This window comes from Pinus tabuliformis, chromosome 2_2 (assembly GCF_031772625.1).
Source record: "Pinus tabuliformis cultivar Carrire ecotype Pingquan chromosome 2_2, CPIR1, whole genome shotgun sequence".
Classification (NCBI taxonomy): Eukaryota; Viridiplantae; Streptophyta; class Pinopsida; order Pinales; family Pinaceae; genus Pinus; species Pinus tabuliformis.
In genome coordinates, this window is record NC_142300.1 from 47,082,981 (window position 1) to 47,107,459 (window position 24,479).

The 24,479-nt window shown below is 41.2% G+C and overlaps 1 protein-coding gene across 14 annotated transcripts in view; it reads left to right on the top strand.

Moving 5' to 3' along the window:
* The first annotated feature begins 6,953 nt into the window (after positions 1–6,953).
* LOC149191415 (Protein kinase superfamily protein) overlaps positions 6,954–24,479 on the top strand; it is a 476,220-nt gene continuing 458,694 nt past the window's right edge. For 4 of the 14 annotated variants that reach the window (XM_089404245.1, XM_089404244.1, XM_089404242.1 and 1 more), the window contains exon 1: positions 6,961–7,196. In XM_089404245.1, the coding sequence (XP_089260371.1) occupies positions 7,070–7,196 (127 nt within the window). In that variant the 5' untranslated portion in view covers positions 6,961–7,069. Of the gene's footprint in view, positions 7,197–24,479 lie in introns of all 14 variants that reach the window. The other 10 variants (XM_089404237.1, XM_089404250.1, XM_089404239.1 and 7 more) reach the window with 6 other exon arrangements.

Consider the following 24,479-nt stretch of genomic DNA (forward strand, 5'->3'; position numbering starts at 1 on the left):
CTCATCTAATGTCTCGTCACCTCGTGGACCCTCCTCCTATGCTATGTCACCTTTCAACTCGTTGTCACATGTAGATGGGCTCCACCAAAGGCACATCACCCTGGGATAAAATACTTGCGGGGTTGCACCCAACTCCTCGAGAAATCACTAGGGACAAAGTGTCAGGGTGACGTTAGCGACCCTTTCCATCAGGGTGGCGTCACCCTCCATGTGGCCCCACTCTAGGTATGCCACATGTCACTCAGATCCAGGCCACTTGGCGCCACAAAAACCTTGAATTCAGTTGACAAATGTTTTCTTTCTCGAACACCACATGGCGCTGAGTCCATGTCGGCTTCCATGTTAGCTAGGGGTCCCACCTAGTCTTCCTCCACATGAAAAATCAATTTTTTTTTCGCGTTATAAAATGATTTGGGGGTTTCACTGTATTAATGTGCCAAGGCATAACCACCGACCCCACCTGCCATGTTGTTCCAGTGTTCAAGTTGAGAGAGATTTGCCTCATCTCCCATCGAAAGCTATAGGGAACCAAACCTCCAAGACACATGAGTGGATCTAATGTTTGCGTTATCCAACCACTGGGATATCTCCTGCTTACTCCCTTGGACATGGCTCATGACCATATGGCTCAACAGGGAGCCACTCCTTTAATGCCCAACAACGACTCTTGACCCCCACTAACAGCGGTTGACATGGCACCTAGTCACATGATGCTTAAGGTTGAGTCCCTTTTTACTCCTTTAAGCCCTAGCTTCTGGCCCCGCGACACTTGTTCATGTGTGTATTTGAGGTTGTTTCCACCCTCAACGCTTTGTTTACAGTTAATGCATATATAAGGGGACCTTGCCCAAGCCTCTATGCTTAGTATATAGATATACGAGAGTATATTCAAACCCTTCCTGGCTATCCCTCTTGAGATTTCGAATGCACACACATGCTGGGATTTAATGCCTTCTCTCCTTATATATATATATATCAAAGTATCCCTTCTGATGTATGGATAACCACTGGCCTGATAGCCAAGCTATTTTAGTGAAAACATTCATTCAATTAACATAGATTTGTCTATTTCTTCACACAACCATTTAGACCAATTTAAAGACTCATGATGGATACATGAGTAACCCACTCCAAACCATTACTCAAACAATTATCAACTATGTTACCAACAAGTAATGATAATACACGGGCATGCACAAACATTAATATATTAGTCTTCAGGGATTAACCATTCCTCCTCGTTTGCACAACATTTAACATTATTTCTTCACATAGGAATCTAACATTCCTCAATAGTAACATAGGCATTTAACCAACACATTAGCTTATACCAAATCTCTAGCCTTCCTGGGCTTACAAATTAGAAACAAAACCTACTATCCATTCTTTTAACAGAGCATAATCATTTCAAAGATTCACCCATCTCCTCGATATTCAGGTACTCGGATCATATTTTTAATTCAAGCACCTACAAGATTCACACATTCACTGCATACAAGCCATTTAGACTAGGATTATTCTCAAGTCAACATAGAAGCTTAAACCATTCCATATCCATGCCTTCAAAACAACAATGTTTATTCAGACTGGAATACCTCATGCCTCAACATTACAAGCCATGATAAAACAATGCATTAAACAAGCATAAAGAATTAAGGACATGAGAATCATAAGCAGACACTTATGTTTGATAAATTGAGTGAGGCAACTAAGTTTGGGACTTCAAATCTCCACCCAAACTTAGACACACTCAAGCCAAGCCTTCCTTTTAGTAGTCACCCTCGAGCTAGATTCTAGAGATTGAGGATGAGTGCTTAAGGGATTAAACCAAATCTTACAGTTGAAATAGTGACTCCAGAGAACCATCTACCTCCACCCACGAACTAATTCATGCAATTAATATCTCATAGGGAATCCGAAGGTCCACCACCTCCACCCTTCAATTCAACAAGGGAATTCAGAGGCTATACCTCCACCCTCAATCAATCAGGGAATCCGTAGTTCATTGTAAAACTAAGAAAACAAGTAGAGGGGGCTAAAGAACTCTCCTACCAGGAATCCAAGGAACAAGCCTCCACCCAAGCTATCAAGGGAATCCATAGAAAACTATATCCACCCTCTAGGCTTACAAGGAATCCATAGACTATTGTCCTCACCTAAGAGCTATTATTCCACCTCCTAATGCTCAATCGAAGAATGGCTCTTCTCCCTGCGTATTAATAATAGCACCAAGTTTTCTTCTCTCGTTCTTGTTTTTGCTATGTGTTCCTGCGTTCTCTACTTTTTCTCCATCAACATCATTCCTCCTTAATGGGTGCCAATCCTCCCCTTGCGAATACTCTCTCTCTTGTTTGCAGTGCATGAAGTGTCCTTGTTTTCCTAAGAATGCTTGTCTTTACACTATGTTGCTACAATCCTTTTTGGTTGCATGAGCAGGCATTACTGTCGTCCTTTCCTTCTAGGCTACATGGTTTTGTCCTGATTGGTGGTGGGGATGTTGTTGTGTCAGCTCTCTGCCCCACTCTCCTGTTGGTTGATTTCAATTGTCGCAGCTGCTAGCACAACCCATCCTACTTAATTTTTTGTCCTCTCTACCTTAGGCAGGCATGATTATCTTGTCCTTCTTTCCTGCTCAATTAATTTATAAAACCAATCCATTTAAGGTACACAGCTTCAATTATTGTCATGAAACAAGTCAAGATTCATTCCAATCCCAAGCAACCTCCTTCCTCAAACTCTAGAATTTGTGTCCCAATTCTGAGGCCTTTTAATTAAAATCATAGTATATTAAATATTTACAATGAAGGGGAATTAGCCTAGGGCTGTGACACCTATTATTTTGTGTGCATGGGGTGGGGGGGGATTGATAACAACCGTCGATCTCATGCACCGACTAGTATATCTGTGCACTATTTAACCCAACGTTTATTTGCCCAATAATACATAGAACTAAACCATTTTTTAATATATATTTTTTCAATTTATTGTGAAAATTAAAGGATAAACCTGAAATTTTCAAGGCTATAAAACTTGTTTTTTCACACAAAAAGGAAATTGTTCCCTGCTCCCAACAACTAGTTCTTCCCGATGGTGAACTAGTTAAGGTCGAATTAAAAAGGCTCCACGATTAAATTAATTCATAAATTAACAACCCATTTATAGGGAGCTCTTAAAAAATATTGTTATTTAGTTTAAAAAGTAAATTATTATTATAAAAAAGTGAATAATCATAAAAAAAAAGGAGGGAGATCAATCCCTTACATGTAAATCTGAGCCACAAATATTAACAAAGATTCTTTGCATGGTAAAGATAACTTTTTCTATCTCCATTCGATTTCATGAGTTTATCATTATTTCAAGTTTACGACTATTTGAAGTTTACGACTTAAATTGGCATTTGAGAGTAGATTTAATATTATTAGTTTGGGTTCTTACGTGTTTTGTTATAACTGGATTGAAATCACAATATATGGTGGGTTAGGCCATCCCTATGAGTTGAAAATTTTGGTTAATTTATTTTCACAATGGAAAATGGGTATATGGCTAACTACCATTCATTTTTTCTCTACTCTATATATTCAACAATAGAATATGATCTATTAAGTGGTTGTGGAGATGTTTGTATGAAATTATAGTACCAATAACTTAGTATGAGGATGCATACAAAGTGTTCGTAAAAGTATGCTTATGAGATTTTTCTTTCTGGCTCATTGTTCTACACAAAATTACACAAAATCACATAGGCATCTATGTAAAACTATCTAAAAACATGTTTATCTCAATGTGTGGCATCCTCTTCGTGCTACAATATCCACACAAGTACATGTATGTACTTGAATGGACTTTTGTCTACCAAAACGAATTTATGAATGTGAAATTATGGTTTTGTGGGCATAATTACATTACATTCTCTTTGGATTATATTCTTGCTTGGAAAGTTAGTATGATTGGTGAAGCTCACTGCTCATTGGGCACAACTTTGCATAAGCTATGCTGGTTGTATTGTGCTAAAAGAGAACCATTGATCCCACTTTGTGTTAGAAAAATGCTTTGTTGGCTAAAACTATTTGTGTTTACATATATCTATATTGTTATCAAGGCGGTTGACCAAATGTCTCAACTATAATCACTATTGTTCATTCTTCTTTATGGTTGGATTCTGCCTAGCATTGAGAGTGCTTAAGAAAATTGAATATTAGTAACTAGAATTTAAGATTAAATGCCAAGTGTTAAATTGATTTTCTGAAGGCAAGAGAATGCTCAATCTTAGGGTATGATTCTTATTCACCTTATCCTACTATGGGCATGCTTTAAAAGCACCCAATTAATTTAACAAGCTCGAGGACATACTATAAAAATGCATGTAACTTAACTAACCATTGTTGCGTGTGTGTTATATTCTTTCCACGACTAGCCCCCCTATTAGAGGGTTTGAGGGGGGCAGTAGCCCCCCTCTATGGGGTCTGGGGCAGTGCCTTGAGAATTTTTTTTGGACCCTATATTAGGTGGGCAGACCTACCTATGGTTTTGTGCATGGGTTTTGCACATGGTTTTGGGCATGATGGTTTTCTGCCCATGGTGTCTTATAGATCCGGTCAAGGAAACTGTGCTTATGTTCTAATCCAGGTTTAATGGATTGGGATTTATGGATGCTTCGACATGTATATATATGTATTGTAACATTGAAAGGAATATAATGAAAAATCAATCTAGTAGTCCCGGTTTTGGATTCAGGGGAAAATCTTTGTGTATATCTGTTTTATGTTTTATGCTCTCACCATTGCTTATTTTCTGTTTTTTAGAATTCATATGCAGGTAATTTTTGTACAGGGTTAAAACCTATAACCATGGGCATGCTTTAAACACACCTAGGTAATTTAACCATCTTGTGAGCATGCTTAAAAAATGGTTGGTTAATTTATCTAGACTAGAAGTAAGCTAAAAAACGCTCAAGGGTTTTAACCAAACAATGGGTATGTTTAAGAATGCCCAAAAAGTTTAACTAGATTGTGGATTCACTATAGTTTGTAGCTATGTGTTTGGTTAAGAAATTTGTGGATAAATTGTGTAGTTATGAATTATGAATATTAGTTGTTGATTCATCTATCCTTGTTTCAATTGTGACAACACAACCAAATGATTTTTCCTCATGCCATAATGCTATTTGTAATTTACTTTTCTCTTTCAATATGAGGCATGAACCCGTTATTGCTACAAACATTTGCATGCTCTTGCATTGCAAAACCATTGCTTTGAAGAATTGCCTCAACTATGTTTGTTAAGTTCATAAGTTTATATTATATTTAACATCAAGTTGTGGGCAAATGTTTGATCAAATCCATAAACTTCAAACTATCTTCGGTATACTAATTTAAATCCCACGAGCATCTTTTACACTTTGAATACTTGTTTATCCACTCTTTCACAAATAAGACAAATTCATTTTTTTGGCATCTTTATACAAAGAGTTTTACATCCCAAGAATAATATTATTATTTATGGGCTCAATGGTTCTCCACTAAGGTTGCTGTAGAGTTGTTTTGGGCACCCCTTAAGTGCACATGCTAGTAGGAATGATCTTGATAGAGCCCACCCTTGATAGTGGAGGCTATAGGTCACAATGAGTGTTTATTTTGGTTAGTAATTGAGATATATTAATTGTTTTGTGTTTATTCATTTGTGTAGCCTATCTTTGCTCCAAATCAACTTGTATGGCATGGATTTGTTTTGTAATGATGAAGATTTCTTTCTTGGAATTCATCTTGCTTTCATTCAGGTGGTGATGTCTTTGATTTATATAACCCCACATCATTTGTCTTAGTTACGTGCATGCACAACACTCTTGAGTAACTTACATACTATGTGTTTTGTCTATTTTTCATGCAATAGTTTTTTGTTTTTGTTTACATAGTTCACTCAAAAAGTGGCTATCATGTTATATACATAGTAGTATGTTTGTTACTTTTTATATTTGCATGTTCAAAGATTATATTTATACAATTTTTATATTTGCATGCAAGATTGTAATCATTCATACATGCGCATGTCATGATTACAGAGAAGGATATATCTATGGTGATTGAGGGGACTATTGTGAATATGTATAAGTATTTATTGGATAGTAAAAGCTTACTTTTAAAAAAGAATGTTTACATGAATGAATAAGGAGTATGGATGAAGATCTTTGGATTAAATAATTATAAGGAAAATAAGTTATTATGTTGTTAATTATTATATGTTTGAGAGTTTTTTATTAGAATAGCTAAGATTATATTTTTTTGTTACTTAAAAAATTGTTTTTGAATATAATAATAAATTCTATATCCCTAAAAACTATAGATTATGTAAAGTTCACATATCAAATTATAATTTTAACCAATTTCTACTTATTCTAAACAAATTTGAAAAAAAGAAGAAGATAAAGTTATGCTTTGGGAGTTGCATATATTGCCTCAATATACTTATATCGCTTTTTCTTCTTAAAAAAAGTTATGCTTTGCCCTAAGAAAAGAGAAGCAATGAACTAATAAACTAATGATAAATTCAATATCTAAATTTTTTTTAAATTATGCAGAGTTTACACATAAAATTCATAATTCAAACAAATTTATACAAAATTCTAAATAAATTTAGGAAAAAAATAAAAATAATAATAAAGAGGGATGAGTGATGAATAATATAATGAAAGATTCAACATCTAAAGATTTTAAAAACAAAAAAATAAATAATAAACAGTGATGAATAATATAATGAAAGATTCAACATCTAAAAAAAATCTTTAGATGGTATAAGTTCAAATCAAATTTATTATTAGAAATTTTTTTTTTTTACAAATTTGGAAAAAATTACATAAGCCCTACTTTGCCCCTCAAAAGAGAAGTAATGAATGGTGATGATACTTGAGGTGAGAATGACGGTTCCACTCTCTCAAACTCTTAACAAACTAACTAAAATACTAAAATTTCAAATGCATACAACACTGGTCATCTTACACGTTGCAATCAATAGAAATTCGTTCATTCCCGAGTGAATAGGGAAAGGGAGAAGATAAGGAAAGTGGAAGGTCGGCATGGCAGTGGTTGTGCAACCAGTGGGAAGACTGCCTCAATTATCCTTCCAATTTCATGTTTGTTTTCCCCGTATGCCCAACAGCTGCAGAAATCGCCAGCCTCTCCGTTCTTTTGAGCTGAAAGTCAGTAAGTTCCGTCTCCTCCCATTAATTAAAAATTGTTTTCAGCAACATGCTCCGGTAATCTTGTAGAAATTGTATTGCTAATGAAACTCTGCTAGTTCTTATCGAATTGATGCAAACGACAAATGTGGTTACTTTATTATGGGAGGAATTTGAGATTCTCTACTGCAGTTATTTGGAGTGTAGTTGCAGTAATGGCATATAATAGCTAACCAGTAGACTGGTTATTGTAATCTGGAATTGTGAGGCGCATGAGTTCATATGACTAGTTACAGTGACTAGCTTAATACTGACCGATTACTGACCATTGCAGAATGGAGCTAGTAATATGGTGGATGAAATCCAATGGAAATTGTTGGATCGAACCCAATTTTTCAATGCTATACGAAACACGAATTCAACATCCCAAGGTGACTGGGGCCATGGATTTGAAAGTGGGTTAGTACTAGATTTTCTCATGGCGAAGGGCTCCATGTCCTGTTATAGGTGCAGCTGGTGATATTTCAGCATAGTAGAGATATCGACGTCGCTTCCTACACAAATCTCTGAAACCTCTGGACCAAATCCACTCATCCCCTCCAGTGAACGATACCAAACTTTATATCCCCAGGTGAAGCAAACATTCTCCATCTGCCCATTAAGAGGTATTATTTAGATTCCCCATGAAAAATGATAACAACGATTAATTGGGGAACACCCACACCCACCTGGAATTATTAGACTGAATGCATTAAAGGGAAGCTTATCTTTAAATATTGAAGTTTAGAGGCCTGGTCTCCAGACCTGTAAGACATTTTAAACTTAGAGGATAGGAACATAGAGCTGTGGTGGTCACTGGTTGGTATGTGATGTTACCCTAGTTGGTACTTAATCAACTATTGGACATGTGGTTATAATGTCAATGCATTGTCTGCGCAGTGGATAGTCCAAGCTTTTTTGGGGAAAGTTATATGGCTTAACTCCCAACTTCAAGGTCAGTTCCATCTGCGTAAATTGAAAACAACCACTCGAATATGTCTCCAAACCCCTCCGTATAACAGCAGTCACATGATGTCTTTCGTTGTTTCCTCGAAGCCCATCACTATTTCAACATAGTAGAGATACGGACGTTCCTTCCAACAGAACCCTTTGAAACTTCTGGACCAAATCCACTCATCCCCTCCAGTGAAGGATACCAAACTTTATATCCCCAATTGATGCAAACATTCTACATCTGCCCATTCAGAGATCTTATGTAGGTTCCCCATGAAAAATGATAACGATGATTACTTGGGGAACACCCAACCGGAATTATTAGACTGAATGCATTAAAGGGAAGCTTATCTGTAAATATTGAAGGTCAGAGGCCTGGTCTCCATACCTGCAAGACATTTTAAACTTTAGAGGATAGGAAGATAAAGCTGTGGTGGTCACTGGTTGGTATGTGATGCATCCCTACTTGGTACTTATTCAACTATTGGGCATGTGGCTATGAAGTCGATGCATTGTCTGCACAGTGGATAGTCCAGTTGTTTTGGAGAAAGTTACATGGTTTGACTCCCAGTTCCTTGGTCAGTGCCAAATGCGTAAACTAAAAACAACCACTCGCATATGTCTTCAAAACTCTCCCTATAACAGCAGTCACATGATGTCTTTCGTTGTTTCCTTGAAGCCCATCACTATTTCAACATAGTAGAGATACTGACGTTCCTTCCAACAGAATCCTTTTAAACTTCTGGACCAAATCCACTCATCCCCTCCAGTGAAGGATACCAAACTTTATATCCCCAGGTGATGCAAACATTCTCTATCTACCCATTAAGAGGTCTTATTTAGGTTCCCCATGAAAAATGATAACAACGATTACTTTGGGAACATCCACCTGGAATTACTGGCTGAATGCATTAAAGGGAACCTTATCTCTAAATATTGAAGGTTAGAGGCCTGGTCTCCAGACCTGCATGTAATGGTCTAGGTCAAATTCCTAGGGTTTCTTAAGCAGCTAGGGTTTCCATCATTAGTGGACCAGGGTAATTCTTTCTAGGGTTACTTAGGGTACCAGGTTTCAACAGAATTTCTTTTTCCACTTCAACAGTTAATTCAATATAAATTAATGCTCTTCAATGAACAGTGCTAGTTTTCTCAGTAGTGCAACAAACTGAACAGAACAGTATAGCACTCACCCCAATAAACTGAACAGAGCAATATTGCAATTCGTGTTTCAAACTCCCATTCAATAATGCAATAACCCACAACACAGTGTACTGTTCAGCAGGTCCACACAACAATATGGCACAAAATTATGGACCAGAACCAATTTGATAATGTACTGATACCCTAACCAGACATCCAATTTCTGTTGACTGCTAAACCCTATATGAAATTCTGTCTGCTCAAAATAACTGAATTTGCCTCAGGTCCTCACTCAATTTCCTGCCTCGAATAAATCCCACAGTCATGAACTCTCTTCTCAGAAATCTGTCTATCTGCTACAGGATCTGTATCATTGACCAGAGCTTGGATCTACTACAGAAGCCGCCTGATTATAGAATCCGTATCTATTACAGGGCTCAGATCTGCTACAGGAATCCATGAACTACCTCAGGGGTTAATCACGACCTTCAGGGTGCTTGGATCACCTTCCGAACCACTGCAGAAACCCTAGGTCTGTCACAGAACTGCTGTAGGAACTTTGGACTGCCTCAAAATAGTGATAATCTCACAGGTGGCCCTTGGGTTGACTGGTTTTGACCCTGGCCAGGTTTCAGGATTGTTAATTTTAGATAACAATGGTATGTTCTATGCTTGCAACAATTACTTCAATGTCCTTTTTATTAGCCCAATGTCAATTCCACTTTAATTTCCAATAGCAGTCACATAAACCATTAATTCACATTGACAGTCACTGTAGATAGAATATAAACAATAGATGCAGAAGACAAGTCAAGACAAGAGAACACCAATATATGGCTAAAGCTAGTGAAAAACCCCAAGATGGGGAAAACCCTTAATCAATCCTTCATATTATCAAATATCAAATGTTCAGCAGAGATTGCACGCCCAATAGAGTACAATGATGAGAGTCAAAGTCAATTTGACTTGACTTTTGCAAATTACCCAAACCAATATAAATCTGATTTTTTTGCAAATGCGATTTCCTGTAACAACACACGAATATAACAAATTCCTGCAATCATATGCGAATCCCTGTAATCACGCGCAAATTCTTGTAACCATATGCAAATTCCTGTAATAACCCGCGAATTCTTGTAATCATAAATCCCTGTAACCATACGCAAATTCATGTAACATCACTCGAATTCCTGCAATTTGTATGAACCGATGAAGAGAAGATGTATGTTGAATGTACCAAATGAGGTTGAGGGTCTCCTTTATTTATATGTGTTGGAGGGGGGTTCAATTTGTCTAATTGACCCCAAGTCGACCTTGACCAATTGTACTCTTGTGGGCTTGACTTCAAAAACATATTTCTCCTTGTCTGAATTCAGTGCTTCCAGGGTCGATTTTGGTTCTCTCGAAAAGAGGAATATTGTTCAATAATCATCTTGGGCCAATGAGCTGCCCAAAGTGGAATTTGGCCCTAGTTGTACATTTTAACACTCCCTCTCAACTAGGGAGAATTCCACCTACCAATATCCATCCATCATCATGCCATCTTGATCATCATGTACTATCTCTGCATCTCGTATCGTCTTTGCTGAAGATTGATATAGATAATAAGAATCGATCAAGAGTGAGTCACAAGACATTACCACTCTCCATTGACGAAAGTCAGTCCACATAACTAGGGGTAGAACCCCAATCAGACTTGATCCTGAGCGATCAAGTTGTTGAACATCATGCATCCTAGACATAGGGAGTACGACAATACATGATGCATCCATTTGTAGTGCTATGGTCCCTAACCACTTTTCCCAACTCATTGGCCAAATGAAAGGTACTTCCCAAGAGTCCCAGATTGCAAGGGTAGGATGTATGTTGGGGCATCTGCAGGAGAAGGTGAACCACTCATCCTATGCATATGTCATCAATCATAGGGGAAGGTGAACCACTCACCCTATGTAATGTCCTCCATAGGGGAAGGATGAACCATCACCCTGTGCTCAATCATGCTGGGGTATATACTCCATAGGGGAAGGTGAACCACTCACCCTGTGCTCATATAGCTCCAATAAGTACCCCAGGCCCCCAGGAGCTCCCAGAGCTCAATGTCCAACTCAAACGGGACCCTCATGGGAGGGTCTTTCCACGACTCCAAGTCTCTCTCGGAATGCTAAAAACTTTGCCTTCCCTAAGGGCTTTGTGAGAATGTCAGCAACCTGTTCATCATCCATGATGTGTTGGATCCTTATTACTCCCCGTTGTACCATATCCCAGATAAAGTGGTACTTGATATCAATATGCTTGGAGCGGTCGTGGAACATGGGATTCTCTGAAAGGTGAATACCACTTTGGTTATTGCAATAAATGACGGTGGTATCTAGCACATGCTCAAATAACTCATTGAAGAGCTTCCTCAACCAAATAGCTTCACAACTGGCGATACTAGTTGCAATATATTCAGCGTCGGTGGTGCTTATAACAACTGATTTCTGCTTCCTGCTCATCCAAGAAATTGAAGCAGATCCCAAAGAGAAGCAACATCCTGACGTGCTCTTTCTATCCACCACATTGCCAGCCCAGTTAGCATCAGAATATCCATGTAGCCTCAAATTCCCGGTAGTGTACCTCAGACCACAGTTGATAGTGCCATGGAGATATCTAAAGAGATTTTTTGCAGCAATCCAATGTATGTGATGAGGCTCAACCATAAATTGACTCAAAGTATTTACAACGAAGCATATGTCTGGTCGGGAGTTTACTAAGAACATCAGGGCCCCACAAGTTGTCTATATTCATGTAATATCCCTTATTAGAATATTCCTCAAACCCCAACAAAAACTCCAACCAAATATATGCAAATGATATAATAACCCAGAAATGATAAAATAACAGTGGAATAGCATATAATAATGTAAACTGGAAATATAAGTAGATACACAAGAAATGCAACGAGAAATGCTAAGCCATTTTATTATACTGAGCAATATAATGAGTACAAGAGGTGATTAGACAGATGGCACCTCGACTTGCACAAGGCAAGTGAAGAAATACTCTCAGAATGACAAGAATGGCCTCTCTGCGTGGATGCTGTTGCTAGGAAACAAATGATGATTTGGGGCTGCTCCCCTCCTTGGAAAAAGCTGAAACTCTGGATTCGGGCTCTACTCAAGAAACCCAGAAAAACCTAGAAAGCTTTCCTGGAATGGCCGACCCCCGAAAAACACCCTCTTGGGGTTCTGCGTAGTTCCTCAATGCCCTGTGCTGCCACTGAAGAAAACCCCTCTAAACTCTTCCTGAAACACTGCCTGAAACCCTGCCAAAAATCCTCCAATGAGACAAGAGCTGGACCCCTGCTCAATCTCCCAGCATAAATCCACCTGCAAAACCCCAATCCAGCACTACAACCAAAAAGAACTACGTCCCTCTCCAAGTACTGCGCAGTCCTCCAAAAATGCTGATGAAGTTGCTGCTGAAATGTTGATAAAACTACTGCTGAAATACCGATGGAAATACCTTGCCTGAGCAGGCACTCGAAGTCCCCCGGGGCTAAGGGTGAGATCTTCGAACGAAGACACTCAATGCTCTAAACAGTGTTGCAAACCAGTTAAACAGCCAGCGTGCTCAGAAGTCGAAACAACTAGCTCCAAATGCACATAACTGAATGATCCAAAATGAGGGGGCTCCTCTCTATTTTATAGCCTCTGCCTCTCACAATCCCTAGGCTCACCTCCTCCTGCGTGCTTCTCCTCTTGCCATGTGTTCTTCCCTCCTGCGCAATCTCTCCATGTGTCTGTGTGGGCTCCATTTCTGCGTCCCCCTTTGGCCCCCTTGGCTCCCCTTTAAGTCACAACGTTGTGCTACCTAGGAAGTGACTTTTTATTCTAAAGTGAGTTATGTCCCCCTTCCTCATTTTTATTTACAAATAACTATAGAAGGCAAAAATCGAACAAAATCGAATATTCCAATTAGCCATGGCTAATTAGGAATATTACAGTCTCCCCCGACAAAATGTTGCTTGTCATCAAGCAACTGAAGTGATGGATGCTACAAGATCTTCTCACTCTCCCAAGTGGCATCCTCATTCGGCAAATTCTTCCACCTCACCAAGAATTCCCGGACCGTCCTGCTCCGCAGCTACCTCTCCCTGGTATCAATGATAGCCTCCGGCTGCAATACCAAATGCCCCTCGTCATCCATGGGTGGTAGCTCATCTGTCACTGTCACCTGCTGCCCCAATGCCTTCTTTAGGCATGATACATGAAAAATGTTATGAATCTTGCTGCCTTGGGGCAGCTCCAACTCATATGCAACCTGTCCAATCCTGTGTATCACCCTGTATGGCCCATAAAAGCAGGGCTTGAGCTTCTTAGCCCCCTTCTGCTTCAGTGACGACTGTCTGTATGGCTGTAATCGTAGGTAGACCATGTCCCCTACCTCGAACTGCCTCTCCACTCGACCCCTGTCGGCATACAGCTTCTGCTGGTTCTGTGCTGTAGCCATGTTATCCTTGAGAGCTCGGAGGATATCCTGACTCTCTTGGATCCAAATCTTGGCTTTAAGAGCCCTGCTATCACCAAACATCACGTCAACAAAAGATAAAGGATGATACCCATATAAGGCATAAAATGGTGACATACCAATGGACATGTGATGTGAAGTATTGTAGCAGTACTCCCCCAGATGCAACCACCTCAACCATGCTCGTTGCTGCCCACTGACATAGTTACGCAAGTAGCCCTCTACCCACTTGTTAACTATCTCTGTCTGTCCATCCGTCTGTGGGTGATAACTGGTACTCGGTGTCAACTCCGTCCCCACCAACCGGAAAAGCTTCTGCCAAAACCCGCCCATGAAACGCCTGTCCCTATCACTGACGATGGTCTTAGGAAGACCATGTAGCCTGAAGATCTCTCTGAAGAACAGCTCGGCCACCTATGTTGCTATATAGTGTGCGAATATGGCAAAAAAATGTGTGTACTTTGTCAGTCGATCAACGACGACAAAGATACAATACTTGCCCTGTACCATGGGCAACCCTGTGATGAAGTCCATCGAAATATTCTCCCATTTCCCCTTCGGAATGGGAAGATGCTGCAATAATCCTGTGGGATGGCTCATCTCTCCCTTGTTTCTCTGGCAAACATCGCACCCCCGGATGTGCTGGAGTACGTCCTCCTTGAGGCCCTTCCATGAGAACCTCTCCCTAATGGCCCTATAGGTTTTGGTAAACCCTTGATGTCCTGCCAATGGTGAATCATGAGATGCCTGGAGTATCTTCTTCTTGAGCTGAGACCCCTCAGTTAAGAAGATCCGGTCCCTGTAATAGATGATCTCATCGACCACCCTGTACCTGTCATCTGCCACCTGCCCATCCAAAACCTCACATGCAAACCTGTCCTTGGAGTACTCTACTAAAAGTCGAGCCCTCCAGTCTGTATCCAAGCTCATAAGAGACAACATGGCTGGTCTACGTGAAAGGGCATCTGTTACCACGTTGTTCTTACCCTTGACATACTCAATGTCAAAGTCATATGCTTGGATCTTGCTGATCCACTTCTGCTGCCTCTCCTCGAGTTGCTTCTGCTCCAAAAAGAACTTGAGGCTGTTGTGATCAGTCCTCACCCTGAACCTGTTACCCACCAAATACTGCCGGTACTTAGCCAATGCATGCATGATGGCCAGCATCTCCTTGTCGTATATGGAATACAACCTCTCATGTGGAAGGAGCTTCCGACTCTTAAAGGCTATAGGGTGACCTCCCTGCATCAATACTGTGCCGATCCCCTCTCCCGACGCATCACACTCCAAAACAAATGGCTGCGTAAAATCTGGCAATGCAAGCACTGGGCAGCTGCTCATAACCTCCTTGAGCCTGTCAAAGGCTCGCTGCGCTGTATCTGACCAACTGAATGCCCCCTTCCTTGTCAAATCTGTCAGGGGTGCAGCAAGCTGTGAGAAACCCTTGACGAACTTCCGGTAGTAAGTACAAATGCTAATGAATCCTCGAAGTTCCGTCACGTTTCTCGGCTCCGACCATTCTCTGATGGCCCTGATCTTCTCCTCGTGGACCCTCACTCCGTCCACTCCTATGATGTGTCCCAGATACAACATCTCCGTCAACCCAAACTCACACTTGGAGAGTTTGGCATAGAACTGCTGCTCCTGTAAGATACGAAATACCGTCTCAATGTGCTAGAGATGCTCCTCCCAAGTCCTGCTGTAAATGAGAATGTCATCGAAGAATACCAACACAGACTTCCTCAAGTAACTACGGAAGATGTGATTCATGCAGGATTGAAATGTAGCGGGGGCATTGGTTAGACCAAAAGGCATCACCAAGAACTCAAAGTGCCCATAGTGACACTTGAAGGCGGTCTTGGGAATGTCCTGCTCCCTCACGCGAATCTGATGGTACCTAGATCTCAAATCAATCTTTGAGAAGAATCGTGTTCCCCTCAACTCGTCCATCAACTCATCGATCCTGGGTATGGGGTGCCTGTTCTTCAGGGTCTTCTTGTTCAGGGCCCTATAGTCAATGCACATCCTCAATGTACCATCCTTCTTCTTCACCAACACTACAGAAGAAGCAAAAGGACTCGTGCTCGGTCGAATGTGCCAAGAGCCAGCAACTCCTGGATAGCCCGCTCAATCTCATCCCGATAGGCCTTGGGGTGCCTATAGGGGGTGGTGATCACGGCCTGTATGCCTTGCTCAAGCTCGATGGTGTGCTCGAACCCCCGATCCGGTGGCTGTCCTGGTGGAATCTCCCCAAACACTATGGCATATCGATCAAGGATGGACTGTATCTCTGGATGTACCGTCTGTCTTGTAGTCCCTGCCTCTGATGCCCGCAGCTCCACTGCCCACTCTATTTCTCCCTTCCAGAAGACTGCCTCCATCCGATGAGCCGAAACAGTCTGAGGCGGATATGTGTGCTGTCCCGGTATCTTCTCAGGCCTCCCTGTCTTCTCATCATCCCACTCCATCTCTAGGGTCTTCCAATCCGTCGTGACCTTCCCTAGAGTAATAAGCCACTGAACACCCAATATCATGTTGGTATCCGGAATATCGACCACGAAAAAGTGGTCAGTCAATGTGTAGGTGCCCATCGTCACTGAAAGCTCTAGAACATAGCGAGCACACGTCATGGTCTGATCTCCTGGAACCAATACTGAAAACCCATCGAAGCTCTCTGTCTGAATACCTCTCCGCTCAACCATCTGGGCATCGATGAAGTTGTGGGTCGCCCCACTGTCCACCAAAACTGATACTCGCCGGCCACGTACTGTCCCCCATACGCGTAGCATCAGATACTTGGGAACTCCTCGCAATGCTGCAAGGGCCCCGCCGATAGGCGCAAAAGATGCACCATCTGCTGCTGGCTGTGGAGGTGGCAAAGGTCCCTGTATGGCATGGCTATCTCCTGCCTCCACATCATCCTCGTCATCCTCTTCTCCACTGCTCTTGGAGAAGACCTCAATAAAATGTGCTTTGCCAGCAGCACATCTATGTCTCGGTGCCCACGGCTCCTGACATGTGAAGCACAACTGCTTCTTCTTCAGCTCCCTCCTGGCATCGTCATCAAGCTGTACTTGTCCTGGATTCCCCTTTGGAGGAGGAATCCTCACATCCTTCCCCTTAGACTGAAAAGTCTGTCTTTGGGGGTAAGGTGTCCGGGTCCTAGGTAAGACATCCTGTAAGTCTTGGGTCCTGCTGATAGCGTCCTGGAGTGTGGCCGGTTTAATTGATTGGACTAAACCCCGAAGTGGCTCTGCTAACCCCTCAACATACATATAGACCCTCCGTGCCGTGGATAGGTCTGGCACCATCACGGAGACCCTCAAGAAATCTGCAATGTAGGTCTCTGGGCTCCTTGTTTGTTTGAGCCTCGTCAGCTCCACAAAATGCTGCTCTGGATTCCTTCGATCAAATCACTCCATCAATCTCCTGGTAAACTCGGCATATGTCGTCACTGTGGAGTGCCTCAGTGTAACCATCCCATGAAACCACCAATCCTGGGCCTTGCCATCCAAATGCAATGTTGCCACCTTGATAGCCTCTGCCTCCAACATCTGGTTAAGCTGGAAATAAATGTACAACTTCTCCACCCAAGACTTTGCCGAACTGTTTGATGAACCATCAAACGTAGGCAAGTGGAATCTACTCGCTGCACGGTGGGTGTCACCATCATGGTAATGCCGGTACCCTCTATGATGGTCGTGGGGTCTACTATCCCGGTGGAGTTGAACAAAATTTCTGAATGAGAGGGCTTCCCTAAACTCCTGCCCATAGGCCTGGTACTCTGCAAAATAATCGCCCATATGTCCAGGCTCTGCCTCCTGTTGGGCTACGGCGCCCGTGTCGGCTCCTAAGAAAGTGGGCATGGTAGAGTGTGTAGGGGCATGTGAGGCCACCTGCTGCGCAGTATCACGCTGCTCTGGCAAATGGTGGGATGCACCTGATCCCTCACCAACCTGGAAAACCCGTGGGCTCTCACGCTGTCTAGCCTCTACTGTCGTGAATCTCTGCCCCATCACCTCAATCTGTCTCGACAGATCCTGCACTGATTTGAGGAGCATATCTGCAAATCTCTTCCCGTCTTCATCTGCCATCTGATCCTTCTGCTCTGCGTCCACCATAGGCTCCTCTTGTTCTGCGTCCACCACCGGAACACAGTCTCCCTCTCCGTAGGTATTCTCCAACCTACGCTCACTGTCTCTGTATTTCCTACCTCTGTAATAGATGTAGGGTTTTCCCCTGGTGTCATAGATTGCTAGCGCCACAGGCTGAGCCAGATCTATGCTCTGATACCACTATAATATCCCTTATCAGAATATTCCTCAAACCCTAGCAAAAACTCCAACCAAATATATGCAAATGATATAATAACCCAGAAGTGATAAAATAACAGTGGAACAACATAGAATAATGTAAACCAGAAATATAAGCAGATACACAAGAAATGTAGCGAGAAATGCTAAGCCATTTTATTATACTGAGCAATATAATGAGTACGAGAGGTGATTAGACAGATGGCACCTCGACTTGCACAAGGAAAGTGAAGAAATACTCTCAGAATGACAAGAATGGCCTCTCTGCATGGATGCTGCTGCTAGGAAACTAATGATGAGTTGGGGCTGCTCCCCTCCTCGGAAAAAGCTGAAACTCTGGATTCGGGCTCTACTCAAGAAACCCAGAAAAACCTAGAAAGCTTTCCTGGAATGGCCGACCCTCAACAAACACCCTCTTGGGGTTCTGTGCAGTTCCTCAATGCCCTGCGTTGCCACTGAAGAAAACCCCTCTAAACTCTGCCTGAAACACTGCCTGAAACCCTACCAAAAATCCTCCAGTGAGACAAGAGCTGGACCCCTGCTCAATCTCCTAGCATAAATCCACCTGCAAAACCCCAATCCAGCACTACAACCAAAAAGAACTGCGTCCCTCTCCAAGTACTGCGCAGTCCTCCAAAAAAGCTTATGAAACTGCTGCTAAAATGCTGATAAAACTACTGCTGAAATACCGATGGAAATACCTTGCCCGAGCAGGCACTCGAAGTCCTCCAGGGCTAAGGGTGAAATCTTTGAACGGAGACACTCAATGCACTAAACAGTGCTATAGACCAGCTAAACAGCCAGCGTGCTCAGAAGTCGAAATGACTAGCTCCAAATGCACATAACTGAATGATCCAAAATGAGGGGGCTCCTCTCTATTTTATAGCCTCTGCCTCTCATAATCCCTAGGCTCACCTCCTCCTGCGTGCTTCTCCTCTTGCCATGTGTTCTTCCCTCCTGCGCAGTCTCTCCATGTGTCTGCGTGGGCTCCATTTCTGAGTCCCCCTTTGGCCCCCTTGGCTCTCCTTTAAGTCACAACGTTGTGCTACCTAGGAAGTGACTTTTTATTCTAAAGTGAGTTATGTCCCCCTTCCTCATTTTTATTTACAAATAACTATAGAAGGAAAAAATTGAACAAAATCGAATATTCCAATTAGTTATGGCTAATTAGGAATATTACAATTCAAAAGGATTTGCCAATTTGAGACCAACAACACTTCTGCATAGCTTCTTGAAATTTAGTTCCATTAAAGTAGACACAGACTTGCATTCCACCATCCCACATCTTTCTAGCAGCTTCACAATGTATTTTCCTTGAGAAAGGAAAATCTCGCCTGGCTTTTGCCAGAATTCTAGGCCTAGGAAGTAATGCATCAGTCCTATGTCCTTCATCTCGAATTCGGAAGTCCACTCCCTCTTGCATTGATAAATGAGAGGGTTTGCCCTAGTCAAAAATAGATCATCGACATACACGACCAAAATAAGTGGCATGTCCTTTTCAACCTTGAAGTACAGGTTTGGATCAACGTAGCTCCTTGTAAATCCCAACTTCATAAGATAGCTATCAATGCTCTCATACTAAGCTCTAGGAGCTTGCGTTAACCCATAGAGAGCTTTCTTCAATCTGCATACATGACACCTTCGATCGGTTGTTCCAAGTAGACTTCCTCCTTAAGTGAGCCATGCAAGAAAGCAATCTTGACATCCATTTTATGTAGGCTCCATCCTTGATTGGCAACAAGAGAAATTATGGATTAGATAGTGGTATATCGAGCCACTGGTGCAAATATTTCATCATAGTCCACTCCTTCCTTTTGAGAGAAACCACGAGCCACAAACCTTGCCTTATATTTTTCAGCACTTCCATCAGCTCCATGTTTAATTTTGTAGATCCATTTTGAAGTGACCACAGACTTGTCCTTGGGTCTAGGCACCACTTCCCAAACATCATTCTTCATGATTGATTCATACTCCTCAGCCATCGCATCTTTCCATACCTGGTGCTTTACAACTTCTTCGAAAGTGCAAGGTTTAGTTTGAATGATAGTACTCATGGTAGCCAAGTACCCTTGATATTTGTTAGGCTTCTTACTTTCTCAAAATGTTCCTCTAGGGGCAGAATGTTTTTCTGCATCTTGAAGAGTATCCCGGAGCCATAGTGGTCTTTTCTTTGATGTAGAGGGATCACAAGGAGGTGGATCAAGAGGATCCATTGGACCATCAACATCAGGCATAGGTTCATCCATCGGAGGTTCTTCTTGTTTTTCAACAGCATCATCATCCTTCCTTGAGATGGGGAGATCTCTAGCTTTCCTGAGGGCAGTGTCTTCATCAAAGGTAACATCTCTACTTCTAGATTTTTTTGACTAGGTACATAATTTCTATATGCCTTTGAATTTTCATTGTATCCAACGAATACACCTTTCTTCCCAAAAGCTTCCAACTTATTCCTTTTCTCTTTAGGCATCTGAAAATACACAAGACAACCAATGTTAAGTTTTCTTAGGGGTATATTGTTCTTTGCTTTGATAATTGCATTTCATTATTTGCATATTGAATTCACCCCAAAGCATCATATCATTATTCAGATTTACATCATTATTCAACAACATATGCAACTGTATAGAAAGAACAATATCACCATCAATGCAACGAAACATTATGGAACAATAGAAGAAAAACATTCACACATAGATACACTAGGATTGGTCAGAGACTAGGGCAAAACCCACTACGGGGAAAACCCTTTCAAATTCTTCTTCTTATTAGATTGATATTGAATGATTCAACAAAAGAGAGTACAATGATCCATATCTCCAACCATAATCCTATCTAGCAAAATCAACTAAACAACATCCATGATATGAACCCGACAATGCTAATAATCAAAACCCTACTTCAGAACCCTGCAGTCAATTGTCACTGTCTGCGGTCAATTGACAAAATTTGGGGTCAACTGTAAAATTCAAACCCTAGGTCTCAACCACATGGAGAGAGTGTCATGCGTGTGGCTGAAACCCTTCAACCGCACGCATAGGCCTGCATGCCTGTAGTTACAACCGAACTTTACCTGTGGCATGCCTACGACTGGGAGCCAAAAACCCTAGAACACATTTGCGAGCTTTGGACCCTCAATTTCAGACTTGTGCGAGCCAATCTCCACGAACTACCTCAGACCTGTGTGAGCCAAAACCAAAGAAGAGAATAGAAGAATGCTTCATAATGATGTCCAAATGAGGTTGAGGTCACTTGTATTTATAGACTTCCAAGAGTGTCCAATTTGCTTTAGGGCCGACCTAATCAAATGTGCACATGTGGGCTTTAATTCAAAAATACACTTTCCCTTGTCCAAATTGAGCACTTCAATAGTCAAAATTGGTCCTCTTGAAAAGAGGAATCTCATCCCATGGTTGGAATTTGTCAATGAGCTGCCAAATTAACACTCCCTCTTAGCTAGGGAGAAATTCCAACTGCATCACATAATCATCGCAAGTATCCTGTCATCAAATCATGTCCTATCTCAAGTTTCTCATCATCAAATATCGTCATTGTTCATTTCAGATCATCTCTGCTTATTCTTGCTTATCTCTTGATTGTCTCTGCTCATATGCTGAACATTCTCGCTAAAAGAAGAAGAATTTGACATCGGAGGGGAGCCTAAGATACCACCCTTTATTCATCGGGGAGCCACTGCTACCACCCAGAATCACTGCCAGCGGGGAGCCCAATGCTACAAACTGGGAAACATCAGAGAGCATAACATCAGGGAACCTTGTTCAACCTGGAACCATATTGGGGAGCACATCTCAACCCGAAAACCAATGGCAATGAGGAAGGTCCTATTGGACACTCTCATCTCATGTCCATGTCAGTGGGGAAGGTCCTACTGGACACTCTCACCCCATGTCGAGCAATAGGCAAGATACCACTTACCAAGCAAGGATCACAACCATCCCATGATGCAATCAAAGGGAAAGATAGCACTTGCTATACGAGGTAAGGATCACGACCATCCTATTTCCTGCTGATCTTCCCAACAATGACACTCAATAGTCATGTGGTAGAACACCTGCATCATAATCAACTTGGGTTGTACACCTCCAAGCACTCTCTCAACCCGTTGGCCAGACAGGGAGTGGTATTCCCAACAAGCCCAACTTATGGGTATGATGCCAACTGGGATATACTCTGCATAGACCAAGATAGGGGAGCAACATTTCTGACCCTGTGGGTAATAGATAGGGGTGATACCCTATTGTCCAAAGATCACTCAACCCCAGAAACCCCCCATCCCAATTCCTTACCCTGGGAGCTCAGACAAGGGGGGAAGAGCTAGCTCAGTGTTCTCGATCAATCCTGTTCTTTGTATTATCAAAAACATATCATTGTGCTCATATTTGGTACTGGCTTAAATAACTCGCTAGAGAGTTTAATCATAATGTCTCAATAACAACAGTCTCCTATTCATGCAGGACATCAAATCAAATATTATATTAGAAAAAATATATCACATAAGGATACCTTATTCATCCTCCCTCTCATGGAGGTAGCAACCACGGGCCTAAGCTTGTCTCGACCAAAATTAAGTTTCTCCTTTCGAATGGAAAGCCACTTCAATCATCATCATTTGAGACATCAACCTATCTATCATAATATTGACATGCTACAACAAAACAGTTAGGTCAAGAAATCAAACCATATCAGGTTCTAAAACATATATTCATCATAGTCATAACATGTTAGCATCAACTACTTCATCTAAAACATATATTCATCATAGTCATAACATGTTAGCATCAGCTACTTCATCTTCTCATATGAACATGACATTAAACTTTCATCAAAGGTTAGAGTCATATGATTAGGGCAACTGGCAGGTGTATCATCATACTTCAAGGATCATAATCACTTTTACATTGATTCAATCATTAAGATAATACATCCAATTTTACCATATGTCATAATTCCTAACCAAGATCAACAAGAAGATCCTGAATATCAATTTTATTGTCACACTTTCATCATTAAGGTTACCATGCTTATCGCAAACATAGTAGTAAGCTACCATATATAAGAATCAATGTGCTAGCCTTATTTACAAGATCAGGGAATCCATCATGTCTAAAAATGATAGATGCTAGCCAAATATCAAGTATACCAATATATCAAAAATCAATGTTTCTAGGAAGCTTTAATAGAATGTAAGATATTTGTTCAATACCAAGTGCACCAACTCATCATATGTACCATGAATCGAACTTGCTTTCATATGCATATATGAGTCATTCATGAAGGTGAAACTCCCATCATACCTTAGAGATTACCTTGCCATCCAACATTGTAGCTAAATCATAATATTGAAACAATACACCATACTTACAGTATTCAAATCCCTGTGCACCCTCTTATTTGACATTGGCAGCTGGAGCACTTTGTCAACTTTTCATCAGGTGTCTCTTTCCTTTTCCAGCACTAGCTGTTCTCTTCCTATACTAGCCATCTTCTGCACTTCAGATGAACCTCAAGAAGGATCCACTTATCACATCTCATCAGGAGGTTAGAAGTATCGAAATACTCACATATACATGCAGTAAGTATAATCAAGGATCAAATCAATAAATCTAAAACAAAAGTAAAGACATAAGGACGTAACATAAATCGAAAAAGTACTTATTTTCAATGAAAGGTGATCATCTCCCTCTTGAACCTGTTGAAATATGTAATTGGGTTTGGTCTTCATAATGACTTATGTAATCATGATTTTATATATTTAATGTAAAGAGAAAAATAAATTTATTATTGTTGTTCTTGAGGCATGGGTTTCATGCTCAAGGGAAATTTATTTTTAGGTCAAGCACCCATTGAGTGCTTCTAGATCAATTGAGTCATTTTCATGTATTGAAGACCCATTTGGGGATGTTACATATTGTAAAGAAAATTTATTTGAGTCAAATCTTGAGTCAAAGACCCTCCAAGACCTCGTCATGGTGCAAAGAACAAGTCGGCCTCTATGAGAAGACAAGTCGGCCTAAAGTTAGTAGTTCGACCTAGAGAAAGTCCTATATAGAGGAGCACTCAACCTCATTCAAGTACACACTCATACAACAACAAAAGAAGTTCGAAAAAAGCATAGAAGAGATCAAAAGAAGAGCGAGGAAGAGGAGGTGAAACCAATAGAAGGAAATCAAAGTTTTTGGGTCTGTTTTGGGCTATATTTCTCCACATGTGCTAAGATTAGGGCATCAAATTGCTGCAATGAAAACTAAGTCGCTGAAGCGGAAATTTTAGTGACAAGATGCCTTATGTGCAAGCCGAATTGACAAGGAATAGAAGGCAAATCAAGAGAAGGAGAA